Raw genomic sequence first — 25,706 nt, 5'->3', positions numbered from 1 at the left:
ACATTCTTCGACAATGGCACTGTCAGTTGCCAGGCAGGTGTCATGAGTGCCAAAAAAAGGAGCCCTTCTAATAAATATGTAACCCTCTCACTGACAGTTTGATTTTCAGCTACTATTATGCGGTATGAATATATTTCATATTCAAAGTTTCTGCTAAGGGGTTTTATCTTTTTTTTTTTGGGGTTTTTATAATAATTAAAAATTGATATACCCAAATACAATCTCTTTAATAACGTAAGGATTCAATTAGGTGATTTATTTAATCAAAATTTATTCCTTTTGTGTTTGATTAGTCATTTAAGTTTTTCATAAAAGTATTTTATTAAATTAAATATGTGTAGCCCACAAATAATAATTTTCTACCCAATTAAAATCACTTTAATAATTTGAGGATTCAATTAGGGGATATATTCCATAAAAAACATTTGTCGTAGTTTTTTTCGAGTTGTGTTTGATTATGTATTGATTAAAGTATTTTTTTAATTAACTATTTTGAGCCCGCAAATAATAATTATCATAATAATAATAATATTATTATTCATAAATATAAATAAAAGAATTGCTACACTCTCAGTACAGAATTATTTTGGTTATGAAAACAATTTGGAAATTGTTTCTGCAAACTTGTTTATTTGATTCTGATTTTCAAGAAGTAATCTTTAATTGCAACCCCACAGTTTTTAATTAAATAATACAAAATGTTATTGGTTTAATTGCTTAATAAATTTAATTTATTGGAAAACATAAAAATACTTAGAACGTATATTAGATTTTTTTGATGCTTTTTGTTTGTTATTTGTTGAACATTAAAAAGAAAATATATTAATTTAGCATTTGGTTTTCTGCTAGTATATTTTTACATACATACACACACATATGTATAAATAAGTTAAAAATTTATTAATTAGACTAAATTCATTGGAATGATATAATATCAAAATATTTGCATGGTACAGCGTTTTAAAATTTCACAACTATCTAGAAGCGAAAAATTGGAACATGTTTTTTGTTTTATATTATTATTTTAAATATTTGTTTTTTTTTTTGTTTTTAATTACATTTTACAAATAGTACACGCACGATTCATGGCTTCTGATTTGATTTTAAAATGTTTATTTCTTGTTTTGGTATTTTTTAAATTAGCAGCTAAGAAGATGTACATACATATTTCTTCTTGAACGAATTCCATGCACTTTAATCGAAACACAATCATACAAACACACACACAGACATATCGAACATACATATATAATTTACAAAAAAACTATTTTGTGGAAATTTCCATTTTTATATTTTTGATTTTTTGAGAACGTGTGTTTGTTACTTAGATGTGTGCTGAGAATTACAGAGAGAGAGAGAGAGAGAGAGATGGAGAGAGCTTAAGATTGTTCTTTTTTTATATTATTTTATTTTGGTTTAACTGTTAGCTTTGTTTCTTTGGTATAGAGTAGTACAGTATGTGTATCAATTTAATCTTTTTATTTATTTTGGCAACAATGGAAATTTCTTTTTGGTTTGGTTTTTTGCTTTTTTGTCGGCTTAAACTATTCAAATTTCATTAACATCTATTTTCAACGTGTGGAAATGCATGCCGAACATTTAACTCGGCAGCTATTGCACAATTGTTCCGAGTGAATGGGAATGGGGGGGTAGGCGGTACTGCAACTGCAACTGCGACTGGAACTGATACTGGCTGCTGATGTTATGCCAGCAGTGATACCTTTTGGCAATTCATCGAGTTGACCGGCGTGGTGGCACTTACGGGCGCTCCTGTACCGGTTTGTGGTGCTGCACCACCAGCTGACATACTCATGCCAGCACCCGGAGCTCCATTCAGTTCGGCAACGGCTGCGGCTGCCGCTGCGGCAGACATGAAGTCCACCTTGCCGAGATGGACGCGCAGATCTGTGTGCTGTGTCTCCTTGTGACGTCGCAGATCCACCTTGCGCTGGAAGGACTTGTGGCACAGCTTGCAGGAGAATGGCTTGTAGCCGGTATGCTTGCGTGAATGCGTTATCAGGTTGGAGCTCTGGCTAAAAGCCTTTCCACACACCTGGCACTTGTGCGGTTTCTCACCTGAAAATACACAGAGAGAGAGAGAGGGAGAGAGAGAGAGAAAGGTTGTTAAAACTAAAAATCGATAGGCGTTTGCATTTTGCATTTTGCATTTATATTGTGCTTGCAAGCAGTGCACGCCATTTTAGGCAGCGACGAGCAGACGAGCTTTGCTTTCATGGCCCAAAATAAAAAGGAAATAGCGAAAACCACCCACACAGAGACGCTTTCACAACCAACCCCCAAAATGTCTGAGTCAGACGAAGCTCGACTGCTCACCCCCCAATGCCCCCTATCCCTTGCTTCCCTTGTAAGTCATCGTCATCTGCTCCGTATGCCAGCAATGGCGTCGTCGCTGGCAACCGCATCGACACCCTCCACCTCAGCACTGTCCCCCATTTTCCCCGTCGCTTGCTGAGTTTTTAAAATTTAACTTCTTTTTTTTTTTTGGTTCATCTGTGTGGTGTTTTGCGGTTGAGCACTTAAAGGCATCCCACATAATGTCCAAAATACTTAAAAGTATTTCAACTGGCAGTTTAAAGCATTTTTACTGGCTTTTACTTCTATTCTGATGTTTTCTTTTATGTATTTCATTTATGGTACATTTTCATACTGTTTAATTTTTCATTAGAGATTTGTTCCCTTGTTCTTTTGCATTCCAAGTGCTTTCTTTTGCTTTCCTCTTTTGTGGCTCGACGGCGCCAAATGCTATCAAGATTTCACTGAGTTTTGATTTGATTCGCAGTTATCAGAGTGGAAATAATGAGAGGTCTGCTTTTTAATCGTCTGCATCTGTGTTTGTCTAATCTGTTTTGTATTGAACTTGAACTTGTAACTTGTACAAATATAAATATTGCATGTGTAGTTGAAGGATTTGCATTTGATAGTAAATAAATAAATATATATATATACTAATAATATATGAATATATGTAAATAGATTTAATTTTAGCTAAATAATTTTTCTATGTTTAAAAATGGCTGTGTTGCTTAAGCATTTCTATGTATACAAATAATTTAATATTTGCAAATGAATATCAACGATATTGTTATCGCCAATAATTAGAGCCACAGCTGGAAACAGTGCATTTATATGAGTTAAGTATTGTTTTGTTTGGAAATCATTACATATGCCTCTGCTCTGACTGCCTATAAGTCAAGCCACATATCATTTGACCAGGTTGTCTACTTTGTGATGATAGTTTCAATGGTAGCAAAAATGGGCGCTTATCAATGGAACCTTTGCACTTTGCCCAGCAGAGATAATGTCACAGAACTAACAACGTGTCTATATACACACACACACACACACACACACACACACACACATACATATGGCAACAAAGCAACGACAAAATGCTAACTTGAGTTAAATTTGTGAGCGCTCCAACTTGGAGCACAGGGGAAACGAACAATGAGCAATGTATGTGTGTGTGTGTGTGTGTGTGTGCGTACGTATATATATAAAGTAAACACACGCACACAAATAACATGCGCACACACACACATACACGTGACAGTTCAGCTTCATATACTGCTATATACATACAAATATATACATATATATATATATATATATATATATATAAGAGAAGGGGAGGCAGTCGTTGTAAGTATATAATGCAATTGCAGCGACGTGATTCTGAAACATTCGACCGTTGGGATGTGCTCTGATTCAACTTTAGCTCCCGCGGCAGGAGTCGAAAACGCTGCTTGTGCTTAAGCAGAAGCAGCAGCAGCAGCAGCAGGCGCAGCTGTAGCAGCAAGTAGTAAAAAATTGAGTAGTCATGCTGTTGTTGTTGTTGTTGTTATTGTTGTTGTTGTTAGTAGTAGTAGTCGTAGTCGTAGCTCTCTGCAGCGAGTTCTCGTCTACTCGATGAGTGCTCGTCCTTACGGAGCATGCCCTGCCTGTGTAGCTGGAGCTGGAGCTGAAGCTGAAGGGTTTACTGGGTTCAGGAGCGAGATGCTTGGCTCGGGGCACGTTCGTGCACTATCGGCACAAATAACGTCACGTAGTCGCAGAGATTATAGAGCAGCTTTTATTATTTATCACGGCAAACGAGCAACGAACACTAACGAGACCCAAATCCAAATCCCGTCGGCCGTCGGCAGTTCGCAATGTGGGAGCTGCTCCCGCTGCTGTTGCTGTATATCTCCGTGCTCAAAGCTGGGAGTGGAGTCTGGGGCTGGGGGTATCTCTGGTTAGCTGCCTGGCTGCTCTAACTAACACTCTCAGTTGTTGTCCCAAGTCAGGAATATATATAGAGCCTGGGCGTTGTGTGCTTATGGGAAAGTTTGGGGGCGCATGAAAATTGGGTTTTTTGTTTAGCTGTGAGGGGGGAGGGAGACTGGAGGGGGTTCCAGTTTTTGTATGTACTGATTTCAAGGATTTTTATTGCATCACATTGTGGAAATTCTTTTAAATCTTTGCTTGCTTCTGCGTTGCTTTTTCTTTTACTCTTCTAATATTTTATGTCTGTCTGCTTATGTGTATGTTTGAGTGTGTGTATTAGAAGGATACTTGGCAAATCCTTTCAATTCAACACGTTTTATATTTCGCTTTGCAATGCCTTTTAGCATTTCGTGTTCGCTTCTTCAACTCGAATAAAAATAACGTATACGCAGCGAGGGTCAGACACAAAATGTAACAAAACCAGAATAATTCGAGTCTTAAACGCAACACACCGAATCCGTTTAATATTTTTGGTATTTGCTTTGAGATTTGATTTGCGTTTAAGGACTTTAGTACAGTTCAATATTTGAGCAGCAGAAATGAAAGAGGAATGTGTAAAACAGAAATGTAAATTATGAAATACAATGATATATGTACATATTTTAGTCACTACTTTGTGTAAATTCCACAACTCAATTTAATTATACAAATGTATTTGAATTTTCTTCATATTATTATTAGTCGATGCAAGAGTCTGTTGAAGACCTAAATTTAAAAATTATTCGAGCTTTAAGCTATCGATTTTTTTGAAACTCCGAATGTGGAGGTGACTTTAAATTTCAGATCGAAATGAAACTCATGAATAAGTAAACAAGCTACACACATACACACACACATACACATATATAACAAATTTATTTGCTTCGCTTTTATGGTGCATAAATTTAGGAACAAAAAATCTGGGGCAGGAAAATAAAAAATGAAATGCGAGCTAAACACAAAACGGATATAAAAACGTAGCCCAATGTGAAAAAAAGAAAAAATCGGGAAAAAAGTAAAGACAAGGAAATGTTGAGGCAAATCACTTCGGTGTGGAAAAATCTGCTGCCTTGGTTATTGCTAGCAATAGAAACACTTGGCACAAGCACGGAAAAAAAACAAAGAACTGAGAAGTATGAAGAGAAAATGTGAAAAAATTAAGGATGGTCGTAAAGAGGAGCACGCACAGAAGTTGGACAAGAAGCGTAGAGGAACCAAGCAAACTAAGCCAGAGTCGGAAATAAATCCCGAGACATTAAGGATCCGTAATCGTATACCTTGCCACATGTGTGCGTTAACAGGGAAAGCAACAAGAAGCAGACTGAAGTGGGGGTTGTGGGGAATACGTCCTAAATCGAAGACGCCAAACGATAAAAATGTCTGAAATATTTGCGTTTGTATGTGTGCGGAGTCGCTTTCCACTGATTTGGCCAGACGCTCGCTTAAAACGAGTGCGAAGCGCGTCTGCGGGGGTTGCGAACCGGGCGACGGGGTTGGTGGGTGTGGCCAGATGGGGTCTGAGCTTGGGGCTGCTTATTAGGAGGTTATTATCTTTGCAATTTGCAAACTGATTTCAGGGCAACACAGAGAAGGATTCACAAAAAATATATATATATATTTTAATGCTCTAATAAAATGTTGGAATGTTGCAAATAAAATTGCTGCAGTTTGACGCATGAATCAGAGGTTTGGAAAGGAGCCGGTTGTTTTGATGCATATGTTATAAAATATTATGATTTATAAAATGAACAAATTAAGATTTTTAATATAAATTTCGGGAATGCATATTGTGAAAATCAAAAATTGCGTTTGATGAAAGGAAAGGATGCTAAAGGATGAAATTATCTTTAATGAATAAAAGGGTTATGGAGAAGGTTCAACTATATAAGAAGAGATTGAATAATAATATTAAATAATATGAATATTAATTTTAATATTCAAGCCAAAATCTCCTTACAAGTGAGGGCTTTAAATAAGCTTAAAATGTTGTTAAGAGATATAATTAATGCTTAAAGTAAGCCGCCGCATTTGAAAGAATGAATAATAAAAAAATGGAAAACAAGATTATATTGTTATTAAATAACTAAAAATATATTGAATTACGCACACGAGTGGCAAAGTTTGTTGTTTGGTTTCCTGCAATTTCTTGGAATGAGTTTGATAAAAAAGAAACTATAGAAATCGATGCCAGTGCGAACGATTTGAGGAAAGAGGCGTAATGGCGTCGCAAAACTGCGCAGTGGCAGCGCTGCTGCTACTTTTTGGCAGAGCTGTGTTCCTATAGTTATAGGGGTGTATGCGCAATATGCACACACCGACACACACACACAGACACAAGCGCACACATACAGCGTCCCGGCGAGTGCATATGTCTATGTGTGCGTCGTGTTTGTTATTCGTGTGTGTTGCGCGCGTATAAAACAGAAAATCAAAATCTCTTGACTAAATTTTTCATTGGTCGGCTGTGATTTCTCTGCCTCTCTCTCGCTCTCTTTCGCGCGCCAAGGCGTTATGGTAGTCTCTGTTGCTGTGCGAGTGCTTATGTGTGTGTGTGTGAGTATTTGTGTTTGTGTGTTTGTATTTTGCAGTTGTTGCTGTGCCGTTGTCTTTCCAATGTCTCTCTCACAAGTTTTGTACATAGCTCGACGTCGATGTTGGTCCTCATTTCTGCCTCTTATCAGTTCAGTTAAATGTTGCCGTTGTACATATGTGTGTATGTCTTGGGTACTGCTCTCTCTCTCTCTCTCTCTCTCTTTCTCTCTTTCGCTCACCATTTTTGGGAGAGTGAGCACGCTTGTGTAGTTGGCGCTCTTTTCAGCTGATTTTTGCGCTTTCCTATCGCCGTCGCCAACTCCATGGTGAGCAGTATCGTTTGCCCTGCCCATAACCGCTACCCGCCCCCTTTCTCCTATATGCACGTGCCGTTCTGTCAACTGTAACTGTAATTGGAACTGCGACTGTGGCTTTGGGTGTTGCTGTTGGTTTTTTCCTCTGCTTTAATGGCGCCCGCTTCCGGGCAATGTTCCCCACTCGCCTTTATCGTTGCCATTCTCCAAAAATTGCATATCTCTTGTCTATTTATGGCTGTCTGTATGTGTGTGTATTTGTTCAAGTCTGTTCTGTTCTCTAACCAGCTTTTTATCACACAAATATAAAGTCTGCTGTTATTATTAAAAAATCATTCCTTAGGTTTAAGGAGGTTAAGCTTGTTTTATCCCCATAAGAATTATAATTAATTGTAATATTTTAAATGAAGACGAATTACAATTCGACAAGTCATCTAAAGTTTACTTTATAAATACTACAATTATGGGTTTTGAGAAGTTTTAGAATACAGACTCTATAACAGAGCACGATTAGATCTTCCAGATGCGTTTGTTAAGAGAACTTTTATATTTTCCAAATACGGCTCAGAAAAGAAATTTAACTCACTTAATTTAAGTGATTTTTTGAGATGAGATTAGAAAAATACACCTAAATATTCCGCATAGAGTTAACTGTTTAAGAGTATACCAAGTAACAGACCCAAAGTAAAGCAAATTTCTCTCGAAATTAATTTCTTCTCGATATTTAAAATTTCGCTGTCTAATATTAAGTCACTTAATAAATATTTAAGTGTTTTAGTATGGATCGCCGTAATTTACTTACCGGTGTGAATGTAGGTGTGCTTCTTCATATCACTCTTTTGATGGAATCGCTTGCCGCAGTAGCTGCAGGGATAAGGCCTCGTGTCGCTGTGGATGAGCAGATGGGTGGAGAGGGTGCTGGAGCGCTTGAAAGCGTTTGCCGCACTGTTTGCACTCAAAGACCTTTTCCACATTGTGCACCGCCCTGAAAGTGCCACAAAAAGAAAACCGTTAGACGACATGCAGCACACAACTAATACACATATGTGTTTTTCTGTATATATGTATGTATGCATTGGTATAAAACAAGCTGGCGGCTATTTGGTGTAATTAAAGCCAAGCTCGAATTCCCTGGAGCGGCTGCTGAATGCTAAATACGACCACAAAGCAAACATTTGGCCAGACTAAATCCAACATTTCAGCTAAATTAAGTAACGCAAAACTGTCCCCTGCACAGGCCACTCATTAAGCATGCAAAGTGGGCAGTTTTGGACTGGGCCTGGGCCTGGGCTTGGCCAAATGCTTGTGGCTGGAACACTTTGCATACCTGTGCTGGCTGAGGCTGACCTCGTGGCCGAAGGTCTTGTTGCATAGCTCACAGGCGTAGGGCTTCTTGCCGTGGTGGGTGCGGCGCGAGTGCACCTCGAGTCCATGGGGCGTGGAGAACATTTTCTCGCACTTCATGCACGAGTACAGGTCGCTAAATTGATGCAGGCCCGGCCACTTGGCCGCCATGTGATGAAAGTGCAGATGCGGCGGATGTGGCAGACCCAAATGTCCGCCACCGGGTGGCACGCCCACACCAACAGCCGCTGCTGCTGCCGCCGCCGCCGCCGCCGCTGCCGCTGTGGAGCCATTCTGGCCAGCAGATTGCAGTGGCACCATTAGGCTGCGCAGCCGGAAGAGATTTTCCTGTGAGTCCGGATGGTAACTGCGCAAAAGAAGAAGAGCATGGGCTTAGAATGATGCAGTTAATTGTGGCTGCTTAATTAGGACAGGTGCTTAAGTCCACCACATACACTGTGAGAAATTTACCTGAACTAAAAATAAACTTAAAATAAATATTTATATTATATTTATAATTGAATTAGTATGAATGAATATTTAAATAAAAAATAATAATGATATGAAAAAATATAAATGAAAGAAGCTTTTATGATGAGAAATGTTTATTAAAATACTTTTTTTTTTATATATATATAAAATAAAATTCTTTTACTGAAACAAACAAATTAATATAAACTAATAATAATATTTATAATATATATAAATATATATATAGAAAACAATATTTTTTAAATATGTTTTATTTTCAAAATATAATAAAAACTATTTTCCGAAATCTATGAGAAAGTAGTTTAATCAAAGTGGGGAAATTATATAAATAATAATAATAATGCTACTGCTACTAATAATAATAATGAAAATTATAGCAAAAAGTTAATAAAATCCGAATATTTTTTATAATGTGTGCAATTTATAAAAATAACTTTTATCAATTTTATAATCTTTTAAATTGGAATATTTGGTGTTGTGACTATCTTAAATGTAGATGATTAATTATATTGTTCGATAAGCTAAAGCTAGCAGCACTGGGATTTCTTTCCAGTTATTATTATCAGTTTGAATATGTTGAGCTTACCTAGTGACTAGTCCGGATTGCTGTTGCTGTTGCTGCTGCTGACCCTGGTGGAAGGCAATGGCGGCAAAGAAGGGCAGCGCTGGTGAGAAGATGGGGCGCTGAAACATGGCAGCATCGTAGTTGGGCGGGTAGCTCTGGCGCATGACTTCCAGCGGATTGGTGGGCAGCGCTGACAGCGCAGCAGTCGAGGCGCCGGCGAGGCCAAGCGGTGGACTACGGACGCGACGTGTTGTGGGTTCATCGCGACGCAGGAGCGCGGAGACGGAGAAGAGATCCGATTTCTTGGCGCTGATGTTGCTGTTGGCCGTGATAAGCAGCTCGGATGCGGAAACAGAGGCGGCACTGGGTGAACTGATGCTGGGACTACCGGGTGGCGAGTCCACCTCCAGCTCCACAGAGGAGCTGCTCGAGTGCGATCGTGATCTGGAGCGGGAACGGGATCTCGAGTGCAGCGAGCGTTGCGAATGCCGTGAGTACCGCTCATGACTGCTATCCGCATCGTCCATGTCGATCTGCGAGGAGCAGTGCGAGGCGCTGCGCGAACGCGATCTCGATCGGGAGCGCGATTGACGAAGTTGCTCGCTGGCGCTTAAATAAGGCAACAGCTTGGGACGCTGAATATTGTGTGGTTCGTGCTGTTGCTGTTGGTTCTTGCTCAGCATCGAGATGGAGTTGTTGTTGTCCTCCGCCAAGGCGACGCTGTGCGCCGGCAGAGGCAGAGGCGGCGGCGGCTTCAGGCCAGCAGCGGCCACAATTGCCGTCAGGTGTTCAGTCTTGACCAATCTGCTTATGCTAAAGGGGTGCGACGCATCTGCAAAGAGAATGAAAGGGAATTGAACTATTAGCAAAATCAGAGCAAAGGGCGGCTCATCATCAATCACACACACACACACAAACACATGACCACCTGTATTACACACAACCACACACACACGCACACACACATCCACTAACAGTTGGCAGCATATCGAATTTCAAATGTAATTATTTTTGTATTCAATCGCCTAATCCACCTTACATGACCATTAATTCACCCTAATCAAGCGCAGAGCAACGGGAGCAGCATTCGACTGTGCTACCGATGCCTTTCCCGTTCCGTATTTGACATCAACGCGTAGTCGTCATCATCATCATCATCAGCAATAGCATTGGTCGAGGCAACTGTGTCACCGAGCATAACGCCCAGGGTGTAACTTCCTTAGCCACCCGACAAAAATCAAGTGTAGTTTTTACATCAGCAAAGCAGAGATGAATTGGAATTATAAATTTAAGTTTTTTTGGAATTTCGTTTTATTTAAAAGTGATTAAGCTAAGCAAATTTAGTTCCCTACAAGAAGAACATAATAATAGAAAAACTATTTAGATTTAAAATTATATTGATAAATTGTCATTTACGGAAATTGTTAGCTTGATAATCGACTATAATAATTAATATAATATTATATATTGCTAAGTTTGTGCTTAAAAACACTTTTAAAGATTTACAAATTTTGAAAGATTAGTTATACATAACCAAAAAAAAAAAAAAAGCTTCAATGCATTATTATTATTATTATTTTTATTATTATTAGTCTTATTCCTTACAAACAATTCCACATACTGTCTTATGAAATCTACAAATCAGAATAGAATATTTAAAGCTGAGAGCCCGTTTGTATTTTTGGTTTATCCTTTCTATATCGCTTTCGACACTTTTGTGGGGTGCACACAAGACGAAAGGCAGCCTCCGATTCGCCTGTCGAAATGGAATAATAATAATGTGCGTTTAAATAGAACATCTGTTCGGTCCACACTCGGCTAAATGGAGCATGACAAAACAGAAAACACACAAACAGGCACATAGATGAGGACGACGACTGGCGACACTCGTGGGTTGACTGCGAAAGGAAAAGGGGTAAGGCCAGAGGCATTGGCAGTGGCAGGGGCAGGGGCCGGGGCAGAGGCAAAGGCACAGGCAGGGGCTTGAGCGAATCCAAATCGAATGAATGAATACGCATCGCAACAAAAGAATAACAATTTGACAACATTCTAATTCGCCACACAGATAAAAGTAACTGCCACGGCGAAGGCAACGGCCGATGAAGAGGAGGGGGTTGTGGCAAAAAGGGGCGGATTTTGATGATGCTGCTTTGATTCTTGCAGCCAGTGAGGCGGCAAACGCAAAGCCAAATAAATATAAACACAAAACCCACGCGAACACCGACTGAAATGCGCGCATTTAAGCTGCAAGTTCGCATCCGACAGATACAGATACAGATACAGATACAGCAACAGCAACAGCTATAGATATATTTACATTTGCAGATACTCAGACGCAGAACCGTTTTTCTTATTTGTGGGGTGTGTTGCGACGGCCTTCTGGCGTCAAAGTGTCAAGTGTTTTTATTGCATTGCCTTTGTTGTTGCGGTTATTGTTGCTCGCTTAGTTTTCTATGTTTTTAAGTGCTTCACTTCACAGAACACTCCCAACTAGAGGCTCTCGAAACAAAACAGAAGCAGACGGCAGAGTGAATAATACTAATACTTGTCAGATCATAGCAAAAAATTTCAAAAGATACGCCAGGTCAAGGCTCTAAACGGTGTAAGACCCTTGAAGTAAGAGTATCAGTCGAATTGAAACGATTTTTGCTAAAGGACTGCCTTCAAATTATTAATAAATATAACATTTTGAATTATATTCAAAAATAAAATCAAGTTCTCCAAATGAATAATAAATAAATGCACCGTTGAAAGACCAAGTATCTCTCGATAAAATATTGCTTAAGAAGAATAATATATTTTAAAATATTGAATAAATGTTTTTCATTATAAAAACCTTATATTTTCTATTCATTGAATAATTGTATAATTTATTCATAAAACTTAAAATTCAGTGTTCCAATTTCATACCCAAAAATGTGTAAGAGAGAAAAAAACAATCACATAAAACGCAAACCGACCCCAGCTGAACTTAAAGCAGGCAAATTTTAATCATCGCCATTACAGCAAATGTCAATTGCAAAACCCTTTATTCTAATTATGCACACAATTGTCCCGGGAGCATTTTCCATTTTCGCTCTGGCTCTCTGACCACCCAGCACCCAAAAAACCAGAAAACCCAACGAGCCAAACGAATCGCGAGTGCAACCACCCACTGGAGCCGCATGGCCACCAGTTATGGGCGCTGCCACTGGAGATAGATAGAGAGAGAGAGAGAGAGATAGCGAGAGGGAGAGAGGGAGAGAGAGAGAATGAGACAGTGAAAGAGAGTGAGAGAGGAAATCTAGGAAATGGCATTTGCGACGTTTGGAGTAGTATTGAATGAGAGAAATGCTTGAACTAGAATTGGAAACGTTTAACGCAGAAAATTGCCGGCGAGTGCGTTTTGGCCTAAAATCAACCCCGGCAACAGGGGACAAAAGACAGGCAAGTGGCTCTGGTGGCTCACGTAGGCCGACTTGTTTAAATGATAATAATGAGCTTAAGCATGTGCCCATTGCTCGTCTACAGGGTGGCAGTTGCTTCGTGCTGCCCCCGGAGGCTGACAATGTAAACAGACGACACTCGCATCGGAAGCAGTAGCAACAACAAACCGCCCACACCCACCCAATCCTGAGTCCTCTATCCATGGTCGGTAGTAAAGTCATAAATTTGTGCACATTAGACATAGCCTTCGTCCGTCGTTCGTCGTCTGTCGTTTGTCGTCCGTCGTCTGTCGTCCGTCGACCCCCGGCACAGGATATCTGCTACCCCAGTCCACTGTTCGCTGCCACCCTCTGCTGTTCATCTGTTTTTATACGCCCGGGAGCAATATTCACGCAATATCCACGCACTTGTTCACAGCATTTTTGGGCTGGCTGCAAAAAGGTAAAATAATTATTCGACACTGCATGGTAATTGAAATCATTGTTATCATGTTTATACAACCCCTGCCATTGGCATTGCCACTGCCTCTGCCACTGGCCCTGCGCACCCCAGCCACACCCATATCAATTGATGGGCTTATGGCAGGATTATCATTGTTTCGTGTCGAGTTTGCTGCAGGGTCGTTTTCTTTTTCTGTGTTGTAGGTGATAATTATTTAAAATGCGCTGTAATCTAATTTCTAATTATTAAAGTTTTTAATTTATGCTGCTAAAGTAGACTAAAATATCAGTTTACTGGACTTTGAAAAATAAGAGAATTATAGTAAATATGCTTGGTACTCCAAATGGATACTCCAGATAGATATGGATTTTAAACTAAAACATTTTGGATAGATTTGAATATCCTAAGGATAGATAATATGGAATATATCTATATCCTGTATATACATTCTCGATCGTTGTTGTGCAAATTCGATCGATGCATAATTTACAGCTTTGTTGTAGATTGGAATCGAACAACAGTAACGATATCAATGGTCAAGCAAGTCCAATCAATCAAATGGAAGAACAGTAGTAGCAAGAGGCTACACCTGATACAATATTATAAAAAAGCTGCTTTCGGCAAATATGAAAGCAAATAATATGGCAAATAGAAGAATAAAAAACAAAGTGAAAACACGAAGCGAATAAAAATGTACAATATATGTAATAAATATAGAGCTGAGTCCGATATGCCAAAAGTGGGTGTCATAAACTGTGGCCGATAGATTAGGGCCATGATTTGGTCACTGGCTGCCGACTGAACATGATGCATGATTTACGAATTCGTTGAGATTTCGATTCCGTTTCAGATTAAGGTTGAACGAGGGCCGTGCGAGTGGAGGGGGTAAGCATGATAGAAAGAGAGAGAGATAGAGAGAGAGAGAGCTGCTTGAGAGGGTATCAATACGTCAATCCTTTGGCATAAGCTCCACTCCAGCAGCACTCCAGGCGGCATTAGATGTGGATTGCCTACTCAAACATATTTTCAGCGTCCACGCAACAGTTGCTGTTGATGTTGCTGTTGGGTGCGCAATCAGCAATTGTTGCTGCTGTCGGTGAATGCGCTTTGAAGCGTCTCGAAACGATTGCAAATAAGCCACAAACGCAATTACATATTACATATTTATTTTTACACACTGCAAATCAATCAGGCAAACGCACAGTAAATGCCAATGCCAATGCAGTGACTGCAGCCCTTACCTCCCTCTCCCTCTCTCTCTCTCTCCCTCCTCCACCCCATCGATCTAACCTTCTGCTACCCGCTAGTTGCCCTACCCCTTGCATAGAACCCCTTTCGATCAGCTCAGCTCAGCTGGCTTATCGCAGGGCAATAAATCAGAAGGCTATCTAAACTTTAGACTTTGTTGCTGATAAATGACATTTAATTGGTGGTCGCTCAGACAGTCGTCGTCGCAGCACGTTTTCACTTTTCATACCAACCAACAACTGCCCAAAAGAAATAAACAAAAATTAAAGGCAATCAAGCGACTCACAGATTGTCGAATTCCAAGTCATAAACCAAGTTTCCCTATTTAATTTAAATATTATTTATCGCATTTATTTGGTTTTCTTTATTTTTTTGATTTTATGATATTCAGTAGAAGCTTCTTTATTTGCTTAAATATTTTTGTGATTTTTTCGCTAGAAGTTATCAGTAACAACTGCTATACAGAAATATAAAGCGCAATTGCGTCTATATAATGAAGCGGGCCACTATTTCAATTTATTGAGTCATTAAAACGCTATCGAGCTTACTCAGAAAACGATGGATACTCTTTTCCATCAACATTGTTTCAATCTATTTTAAGCATAGTTTCACTTGAGTTTAGTTTCAGCAAATAAATGTTTTTTTTTTTTGTTTTGGGTAAGTACAAAGTAGAATTGTTGATGAAACTAATAACGTTCCAATTCTGGCTGTGGTTGTAAACTGTCTGCGAGTTCATATTACAGCCATAACCTGATATCGACTGGTAGCGCTTATGAGGCTCGAATGGGGCATCTAAAGGTTCAACAAATCGCGGTACCTCACACCGAACGTTGAAATAATAAAGGTGTTGAAACTACGCAAATGCTGAAGAAACGATAAACTGGGGCTTCAGATTGTGATAACAATTTAATGATATATTTGAAACGTCGACAAAACATACTCTGATTTGATAATTGTTTTCTACACATAGGGGATTTTTTCAACACCTTTATTCTATTAGGAGTGGGTAGTTTTTCATATAGATATATGATATTTAGTTATATTTATTATTTCCGGTTTTTGGTGTAAATCTGTACCAATTTCGGCAGCGTGGAACGTGACTCGAGCCTGTTGGTAGAGCTTAAGGGGTTTTTCATAACCGAAATTGATTTTTCTTTGTCAAACATTGTAAAGTCGATAAACTGGATAAATATAAAGGCGGGTCATAAATAAAAAAGTGGACGCTTTTAATGTGGCATCAACTATGCGAAGAGTTTACTTCATTTTTTCTCTCCTTTTTGCGGTCGGCTCAACGAACTTGTTGTTGTTGTTGTGTACTTATCGGTCGGTCGCTGGTTTTACGATACTTTTACTCTTTCAATTTTACAACTGGGCGAGGATATTGACATGTTTAGATGTCGTTACCTATTTACCTTCGGATCGTAAATCATAACGCGTGTGCGGTTTGCGTAGTTATTAACGACAGAGTACACAATTTAGACAGCAACAGCTAGCATAGCTGCAAATGTATCTTGTAGATATAGAAGGGATACTGTTGTTGTTGTTGTTGTTATTGTTATTGTTGGTATTGCTTATTGATTGACGCTGGCTGACTGTTTTGATATCTCAATAGATTTACAATGCCCAATTCTCGTCTACTTGGGAGAAGTTTAGAAAGATATACGACAGGCGTTGAGCGCATATTCGATGAGTTGCCAATGATTACGACGTGTGCCATAAATATTTCATAAATATTGCTCTGATTTTCGTTGCGACAATTTGTTATTGATCAATAATGTACGAGTGCTAAAGGTACCCAGCACTACCTATACCCATACACTGAGCGCAAATTTTTGATATTTAATTTCAACTACATTTTTCAATTACTCGCTATAAATATCTATCTAATAAAATAAGAAATTAAATATAAAATGTAAATAAAAAATCTTAAATTTTGTTTAAAGTAAGATGACGAAATTAAGAAATAATAATAATTAATTAAGCAAAACTGTTGCCATTTACATTTAGTTTATCAAATCAGCGATAATTTTGCTCAGTGTTCTCTTGTGAGTAATACAATATTTATAAATAGTTGATTAGCCTGGGTTGTTCTACGAATGCCCTACAATCAAAACACGTGTCAACAATGACTAGTTAATCTTTTCTACTGCGATTGCTAAGCCACTTTAGATTGTAAAGACGTTGGTCATCGTTGGTCATACATATTTAGAATACATATTACCTTAAAATTCGATCAGTTATGCTTAATATCTTTTAAAGGTAGTTAGCTGCTCTCAAGTGTCGCTTAAGCCCTTTGTTAAATGTGTAGCGTATTTGGTTATTATATATTTACAACATTTGGGGATGTGTAAATTTTCCAGATAGTTGTCGCATTGCCACTTGGACACACAATCCACCCAATCACTCGGCTGATTAGAGAGCTCTTGAGCTCTGGTGGGGTGCACTGGAGCGATAGGTTCGATAGGATATTTCGATTGCTTTTAATTGATTCGAATCGCTGTTCAATTGTTTGGTGTGATTGAAAATGGCTTAAGAATTTATTATTGAATTTATATCGCTACAACACGAACACTTTATATAGCTAATCTCTCTACATAAATAATTGGTATATCAAAATATTTTTAGTGGGACAAATTCCTCTGATATCATTTGGCAAGTATGCGCAGCTGTCGCTGCTCCCTCATCATTAGCCTATATGAATCAGTGCGTGAGGTTCTCTGATTAGACCATTTGATCTCTGACCAAATGACTCGTGCTGGACTCATATTGTCTAGCTGCGTACTCTCTCTCTCTCTCTCTCTCTCTCTCTCGCTCTTTCTCTCTCTGTCTCTCGCTTAAGTCTCATTGTCGGGGGCGACTGTCTGCCAGCCGTGGGCAATTTTAATTTAACTTAATTCGTGACTCACTTTGCACTACGGTAACCCAACCGATTGTCAAAGTTTTCTATGTCGACGATCATTAATTGAATGATAACTGCTTGAGGGCGGCTGTACGAGATACTTTAAGATGATGTTGATCCACTTGACGCATGCGACAAATTTAATTGTTTGTCTCTGCTTAATGGGAAATCGAGACGGAAATTAGTTGCTTGTTTGTATATTTTTGACCTTTATTGCAAGGTTATGCTAAGTATTAATTGAATTAAGCTTAGTCTGCAAGTCTGTAAGCCAATTTTTAATTTATTTTTTTAAAATAATATAAGTAAATATAAATAAATAATCTGTACTCTTCTAAAACCTCTTAATACTAGCTACCTTAAAAATGTTAAATTCCACCCACATTTTCAGCCACTTTGCAAAACAGCGCATAAAGCACAAGCGAAATTAAAGCGAAATTGATCGCATTTCCTTGGAAGCCGTTGAGATTTTTGTGATACTTATTTTGCACACATGTCTCCGTAACCAACTGGTGCATTTTGTAGTGGAGCGGGCACAAAAGAAATCCAGGCGATGGTTGCGAAAAGGCGACAACTCGACAGGAGTGGCCAATCAGTCACCAGCACGCTGGAGCAATGGCAATGGGGGAACGAAGGAAAGAGGAAGGCAGCTCTGGCAGCATTGCCAATATTTTACAAAAAATATTTCAACAAACAAAGCGAAATTCATTTTCACCAGCAGCGAAAACAGATAAACGAAAAGCGTTGAGGAAAACCCCAACAACACGAAACGTAAACGCATAGAGAATGTGAAAATGGTAGAGAAAAACGGAGAGTGGAGCAAAAAAAAAATAAAAAAATAAAAAACAAAGGAAAAGTAGAAAAATTAAGAAAGTGGCGCTCCAAACAGAATTGAAAATTCTGCACGAGTGTGCGTGTGTATCTGTGTGTGTGTTTGTGTGTGTGTTTGTGTTTGGGGCATATCCATGTCTGTGTTGGGCTCAAGCTGTGGAGCTAAAAACATATCCGTTGGATACATGTAATGCCGGTAAATGAAATCCGCTTGTCGCTGGCTTTATGTGTATCCGTGTGTGGTTGTGTGTGTGTGTGTGCGAGTGTGTGTGTGTGTGTGGATATGGGTTTCAGGGCATGGCTTGCACACTCATTCATTCATTCAATGCTCATATTTGAAATTCAACTGCGATGGCGATGACAACGGCGACTGTCAGATACACACACACACACACACACACATAAATACACATTCATCCATATGCCTGCTGTCTGGTCGAGCATCCGTATCTATGAGTTTGTCCGTTTCGGTTTGTCCGTGCGCACTCGTTTCCGTATCTGTGGTTCGCTATGGATTTTTCAATCCCCGATATCCATTTGTACGCCATGTCCACACAGAAGATTTGCACATTAAGCGCCACACTCACACACACAGACACACACACACACACGCTCACACATACAAACGGAATAATGAATATTTTCAGCAATCCCCTCCCACCGGCCCATCCCTCCCACCCGCTGGCATATCTGTTTTTCACGTTTCGCCAGCGCGCACAGCATTTTTTTCAATTAAACTGACACCGTCCTGGGCCACGTTGGTGGCTTTTGGCCAACTGGTTGACTGGTTGCCTGTGTTGGCTGTTGGGCATTGTCAGAATTGCAATATTTTAAAATCACACATTATTCAAATAATTTTTAAAAATTTCCCTCTACTGTGCGGCAGGCAGTTGAATGTACATGTGAGTATGTGTGTGTGTGTGTGTGTGTGTATGTGGAGCTGTGTGTATGAGATCTGTGGCAATATTTTTAATTAACTTGGGAATATGAAATGTGGCGTTTGGGAAAACGTTCTGTGACTTCCCTTGCCCCACTTGCTACCTCAGATGGGTCAGATGAAGTTGTGCCGCAAGCCTTAACAACATATAATCCACATTGTCAAAATTGTTTGTTATATATTGCCCTTAACATCTAGAAATTTGGGCCATTTACACCTGATATTGTAATCCTTCTTATAAATATAGTTAGGTGAGTATAAATAGAAATCATATATATTTATAGAAAGTAACATTTAAATATTTTTTAAATTTTTTAATTAAACTGTTGGCATTTTTAAAGTGGGAAAAATGAAACTTTCTGAGTAAATTTATTTAGTTTATTGTACAAATCTGAGTATTAAAATCATAATGGATTTATTGCATCTACAAGATGAATTAATGAAGATACAATAGGAATTTTTGTAACAAATCTCAGAGACTTCTTAAATCAAGTTATATTTTCGTCGCATTCACTAGGTTAAATTTTTTTAAAATAAGATATTTACTAATAATATCACATTTGAAATTCCAGGTGCTACACGTATAGCACATATATCAGAGACAATGTATCTTTTAGTCGAGTCAGCTTTCTTTAAGCAACTTAAATTTATGGCATTATATTAAATTCAGATAGACTCAGCTTTAAAGATTACACTGACTGGATTACCTACGAGTATTGAGATTAATATTCATAAGATAATTTATAAATAATATGATAATTTTGCAAAATAATATTCGATTTATCTGTATCAGTATTACATTAAAAATTGCGTATAAGACATTGATGTATGAGATCTGTTATCAGAAGTCATGTGTGAGTTTGTTAATTATTTTGTTAAGAATTAAGGGGAAGAGACCAGGTGTTATACAGATAAAAAACACTATTTTACATTCAGAACTTATAATAAATATAGATGCGAATTGTGATAACATTCAATTTAAAGATGTTGTTGTGTTTGAGTACGCCTTAAGCCAAATTTATTTATAAGTCTTGTTTCACGACTGGCTGTGAAGTGAATATTCTGTGAATATGAATATTTGTGTAGGTTATTTTTTGTTGCGATATTATGATAAATTTTAGCCAAATGAGGATAACACAATAACACGCACATTTTTTCAGATTGATTAAAAATTGTTTTTCACACGTAAACAAAATTGTCGACAGCTAAAAACCGATCGCCTCCAAAATATATACTATCTATCAATACTATAAATCCCCAACAAAAATACTGACACATGCAAAATGTCAACAAGATAGCTTTGAGTATACTGAGCGAGCTCTGTTTATTTTCAAAAGTGAGAGCAGACGGACAGAAACGGCCTTTAATGCTGATCGAGAATATATATGTTATGGGAGACATCTTGTTCAATGCCTTGTACACTTCGCAAGAAAACTTTAAAACACACAACAAAGCTAAAAAAAAATCAATAATATTAAGTGGATTTTTTCTTGCTTACCGTCGGAAGTTCGCTTTTTGGGTAGCACCGCCTTGAAGGCGGACATGGGCGCGTAATCGTGGGGCGATGTTGCCGCCGGCGGCATTTGTTGATGCTGCTGATGTTGGTGGTGGTGGTGGTGCTGCTGCTGCTGCTGCTGTTGGTGTTGCTGCTGCTGATGGGCATCCACAGTGATTTGGGCCTGTTGCATGCGCTGATGGAGCAGCTGTGTGGGCGAGGGTATCGCTGCCATTGTGGTCAACGCGCTGAGATCTCGCACCTGCAGCGAAGCGCTTGACGTGACAATCGAGGGCGGCGACGTGGAGGAGGCTGAGGATGACTGCTGCTGCTGGGGGCTGGCGACAAAGGGGCCGCCGGGAAAATCGGCAGCAATGGCGGGCTTAAAGTTGCCCAAACTATAATCGATGGGCAGATGATGCTGTTGCGTCGGTGGCGGCGCAGCGGATGCAGCCTGATGCAGCAAATGATGCGGATGCTGGTGCTGGCCAGGCGCTTGCATCTTGCCAACGTTCATGAGATGAGTTTTTCTTTGATTTCTTGTTTCTTTTTTGGTTTTGGCAATTTTTGAATATTTCAATTTTGATTTGGTAACGTTTTAAAATCTTTCAATTTGCACACGCGACGGCGGCATCGGCAGCCACGGGAAGGGAGTATGGGAATCGTTTACGGAATTGTGATTTGCACGCGCGACTAGGAAAACGGTAACAACGCTAAACCGGAACAGATTTATTTATTTTTATTTTATTTTTGGTATTCTGTTAGACGGCACTCGCGCCATACAAGCTGCTTCTGCTGCTGCTGCTGGGCTGCTGGGTAGCTACTGTTGTGTTCGGCGTCATCGAGCGGACTGACTGAGAACAGTAAAAGTTAATCACGGCCGGTCGCTGGTCGTGGGAGCTGCTCAACGCTGAGTGGAAGCCATGGAACGCAGCTGAGTTGACGCCGGCGCTAGCTGAGGCTGAGAGACTGAGAGTTGAATCTGGCGGCTGATTGAAACTACAACAGAACAGAACAGCGACGGCGGCGGCGGCGGCGGCAGCGGTAGTGGCAGTGCCAGCGACAGCGACAGCAGCGAGTTGCGCTTCACACAACGACAGGGTGGGTGGATGGGTGTGAGTGTGGGTGGTGTGGCGGGGTGGGGTGTACTTGCTCTTATCGCAACACACACGCAAATTAGACGTCTATTCCAAAATTGTTGCGAATCGGATTTCCCAGCCAAGATTGGAAGAAATCAAGTTGAGCGTCGACGTCGACAGCGGCTGCGACGCCAGCGAGAAGCTGTGCGAGAGAGCCACACAACAACGTGAACAAGAACAACAACAACGATAATACTCGCAATCGCACTCGTTGGCTTTACTTCTTTTGCGGTTACAGTTATATTCTGAGCGAACGAGCGAGCAACCGCAGCGAAACGAACCGTCTGTGCGCCACAAAGCACAGCGACTGACGACGACGAAAGCAGCAACTACGACTGCGACTCACACACACACGCGCTCTCTTCTTTTTTTTCGTTTCGATTCTTTTTTTTTTGTTTTGCTTTGATAAGCGTTTGAGCGACGCGACACCCACCACCAGAGCCACCCAATTGACATGTGCGAGCGAGATGCATAGCTGGAGTGAGCATTCCAGTTGGAATCACAGCTGGAAGGCTATGTGGCCCACCACCATTGCTGCATACAGCACGCGTTCTCTCCCTCTCTCTCTCTCTCTCTCTTTCTCGTTCTGTCGCGCTCGCTACTCAACTCACTATTGCCTGTCTTGTTCGAACGCATTGAGCAGCCTGTTGATTTTGGGCTACGCCCAGTTTCCAGCTGGTCACGCTTCATCTGGATTTGGCATTGCCTTGGTGCTTGTTGTTGGTATTTTTAGTGCGCATACCGCTTTGATTCGTTCAAATCAATGCGCCACTCACGGGCTAAGGGTATGCAACTAAATGGAAGGGGCTCGCCTGTGCACGGGGAAGGGGTCGGAGAGTGTGTGTGGGGAATATGCTGGCAGTGTGTCGTTTGGTCGCCTTTGGTTTTTGCGGGTTGGTTGGTTGCTTGATCCTCCATCGCCATCATGTTTGCCACAGCAAACGAGCGTCTTGTAATCGCCCTTGTCACAATGCGCAGTGCGTTCCATTTTCTAATTTCAAGTGCTTTCTTGCACCTTGCTCAAGTGCCCCGCCAATAACTTTTTGACTTTGACTTGCCACTTAACACAATCCCTTACGGCGACTCCGAATTCCAATTCAATTGTAGTTTGCCACCAAATCCTTTGAATGGTAGCAGAAAATCGAAAGAGCCAATGGCACCTGCCTATTCAACTTTATTAAAAACAACTCTGTTGATCTTTATTGAATCACATTCTCAATCAAGCTGACTTTAAGCTATTTTTAAATTAATTTATACAAAATTCTATTTGTATAACATTAATATACGCACAATCAAGAACGATAATTGTTGCTTATTTATTATTTATTATTATGAAAATTAAACATTATTCATTATAAAATGCACTTTAGGTAAATCTCCTAAGTTAGAGATAAATTAACAATGGTTCTAAGCTAAGAACAAGTTATAAATTCTTAAATTTTGATCAATACACTATAAAAAGTGATGTTAATATTGCGCCCCATATTAACTTAAACAGAAGAAATTAAATGGAATCGCGTCAGTTTTTTCACTGTCAGCCAGATTTCTGAGTGTCTAATTGAGTCTTCAGCAACTGTGAAAGCAAAGCAAAACGGGCTGATGAGGTTCGGATGACAGAGGAGTAGCAAGTAGAGCCACTTGCCAAGACTCAGAGCGGACTCCGAGACTGGAGCCCCATGCTAAATTTAGTGTGTAATTCTTGAAATCGTTGCCATGTGTTGCAGATGGCGCCCGATTCCAAAACTGACACAAATATTTAATGTAATTTAGTATTTGTGTCTCCAAGCTGGATTCTCGAGTCTCGAGTCTCGAGTCTGGGATCTGGGCCGAGAGCAGCAAGCAAAAGAAAATCTGTGACGAAAAGATTGGCGGGAACGGGAGCTCATAACACTTATTTATGTGCATGTTGAAATGGGAGCATTAGCTCGCTGTGTTTGTAAATATTTGTCATAATTTTGGGTAGGGGACAGAATAAACACATGCTATAGGGGCCAGTTGTCACCCGTCGCCAGTCTCCAGCCCAAATTCAAACTTGTCTCGAGGTCTTCATGTGGGGTGGAGGCAGTTTTTTTTTTGTGCTTTAAGTGTTTGCTGCATTATTTGTATTCAGACTCGGGCTTTTAATGTCGCAATTAAATGCATGAGTTTTTAAAAATTAGATGCTTGTCAAAATTAATTATTTATGATGCTGAGGAAGCTTTGCTGCGCAAAATCGGTTTAGAAACTTCACAGAAATGTTTTGTGGTTGCCCTTCATTTACTTACATAAGCACACAATCAGCAGAAGAGGAGAGAAAATCTGTGGCTTACTTAGGGGCACCCTTTATGTATTTGTTCCCACATTAAATGCACATCACAAGTGAACAAATTTGTGGAATGTGCGGAACTTTCCAAATCTTACAGAATTTTCTTACAAAATTTTGACTTACTCTTACGGACTTAATATTGAACTTACGTGTATATATTTAAGGGATGTTTGTATTAATTGTAAGTTATTTGTGTTTCAGGATGTTTAGTTTTTATTGTTGGGAGAGGCTTCATGCACTGCGATCTATTCGGACTAATGTTCCACCTTCTGAGCCGATAGCTCTTCGATCAACCTTATTTCTTGTAAGAATCTTTGTCGAATTGACGGTTTCTATGTCTTCCAAGTTGATCACATGTTTCCCTATAGTATATTTTACTGGCTAAGGCGATGCATTCAGGTTCAACGATTTGCCTATATTTTCTTTATTTATTCTCTCACTCTATATCTCTGCCTTCATAACTTATTACTTTGCCAATTACTAAGCTTAAACGCTAAGTTTCAAATTCTTTGATCTAATTCGTTTTTTTCTGGGTCTCCGAAATTTTGCAATAATTGTTGGATCATTTTACACTTTAATATCCACAGATTTATTATGTCCTCAATTTATTTTACATTTTTAATTTAAATATTCCCTCTTAATATAATCTAATTTGAGTTCTAACTTTAATTTTAATTTAATCGTAAGTATTTTATTTTCTAAAACCATTGTTTTGCATTGTGGACAGTTTTTAGTAATATAAATAAATTATTTACATTACCATTGTGAGCAGTATCAGCTACTGAATATACCTAGTTCAATATCTATCCAGACTGATGAGTATTCCAAGACAATCCTATCCAATGGATATAGTCTCGTCTGAGACCTGGTGCCTTCCACCAGCTTGATTTCCATTACTTAGTTGTTGTCTAATTGTGAACTTTCCTCTGTAACAAAAAAGTTTTGGTGTAATATTCTTATGACATGGAACCCATATAGGAACTAGACTATTGAATATCACTGTTGGTCTACCTTGGTCAACATACTTTCGACTTTATACTACAGGAAAGTCTACTCAAGTGTCTTGCGTTAAAGTTAGTTATTAAATAAATATTTCTTTAATCTTTGGTTAGGACAAAGCACATTTTCCAGACAAAGATAGTCTTCAGACGTTGCAAAAAGTAAGCGGAAGCTAAGGTTATTCTCAAAGCAAGATTATTATATGATGTATTATAATGTAATCATTTTAGAGCCTAAAATAAATATCTCTGATTAAAGCTACTAATGCGCTCAATATTTAAACTTAAGTCTTTTATTTTTTTAAGTGATTATTTGAGTTGTTTTTTTTCCGATTGCCATAAAATAGTCGCACCATTGTTACAAAAATAGTTTACACTTGAAGACAGCAACAATAGATTACGTATACGGCATATTGTCAGCTTTGACTGAGCTCCTTTTTTTGTGTAGACACACGGCCTAAGGAACAAATTGATATT

The 25,706-nt window shown here is 39.2% G+C and overlaps 1 protein-coding gene and 1 long non-coding RNA gene across 2 annotated transcripts; one reads left to right on the top strand and one right to left on the bottom strand.

Moving 5' to 3' along the window:
• Positions 1-1,513: 1,513 nt before the first annotated feature.
• On the bottom strand, positions 1,514-22,209 carry LOC6566887 (zinc finger protein sens). Its single transcript, XM_001993226.3, is given in 6 exon segments — positions 1,514-2,076; positions 7,915-8,044; positions 8,046-8,097; positions 8,440-8,823; positions 9,535-10,345; positions 20,791-22,209. Coding segments are annotated over 6 exon segments (2,265 nt in total). The 5' UTR covers positions 21,305-22,209; the 3' UTR covers positions 1,514-1,702.
• Positions 11,312-12,187, top strand: LOC116805735. The gene is made up of 3 exons (XR_004365365.1): positions 11,312-11,428; positions 11,579-11,763; positions 11,993-12,187. It is a non-coding gene; the product is annotated as an uncharacterized LOC116805735 (long non-coding RNA).
• Positions 22,210-25,706: the final 3,497 nt, after the last annotated feature.

This window comes from Drosophila grimshawi, unplaced genomic scaffold (assembly GCF_018153295.1).
Source record: "Drosophila grimshawi isolate 15287-2541.00 unplaced genomic scaffold, ASM1815329v1 contig_1377, whole genome shotgun sequence".
Classification (NCBI taxonomy): domain Eukaryota; kingdom Metazoa; phylum Arthropoda; class Insecta; order Diptera; family Drosophilidae; genus Drosophila; species Drosophila grimshawi.
Note: the sequence above shows the minus strand (reverse complement) of the source record. Positions and strands in the feature narration are given on the sequence as shown.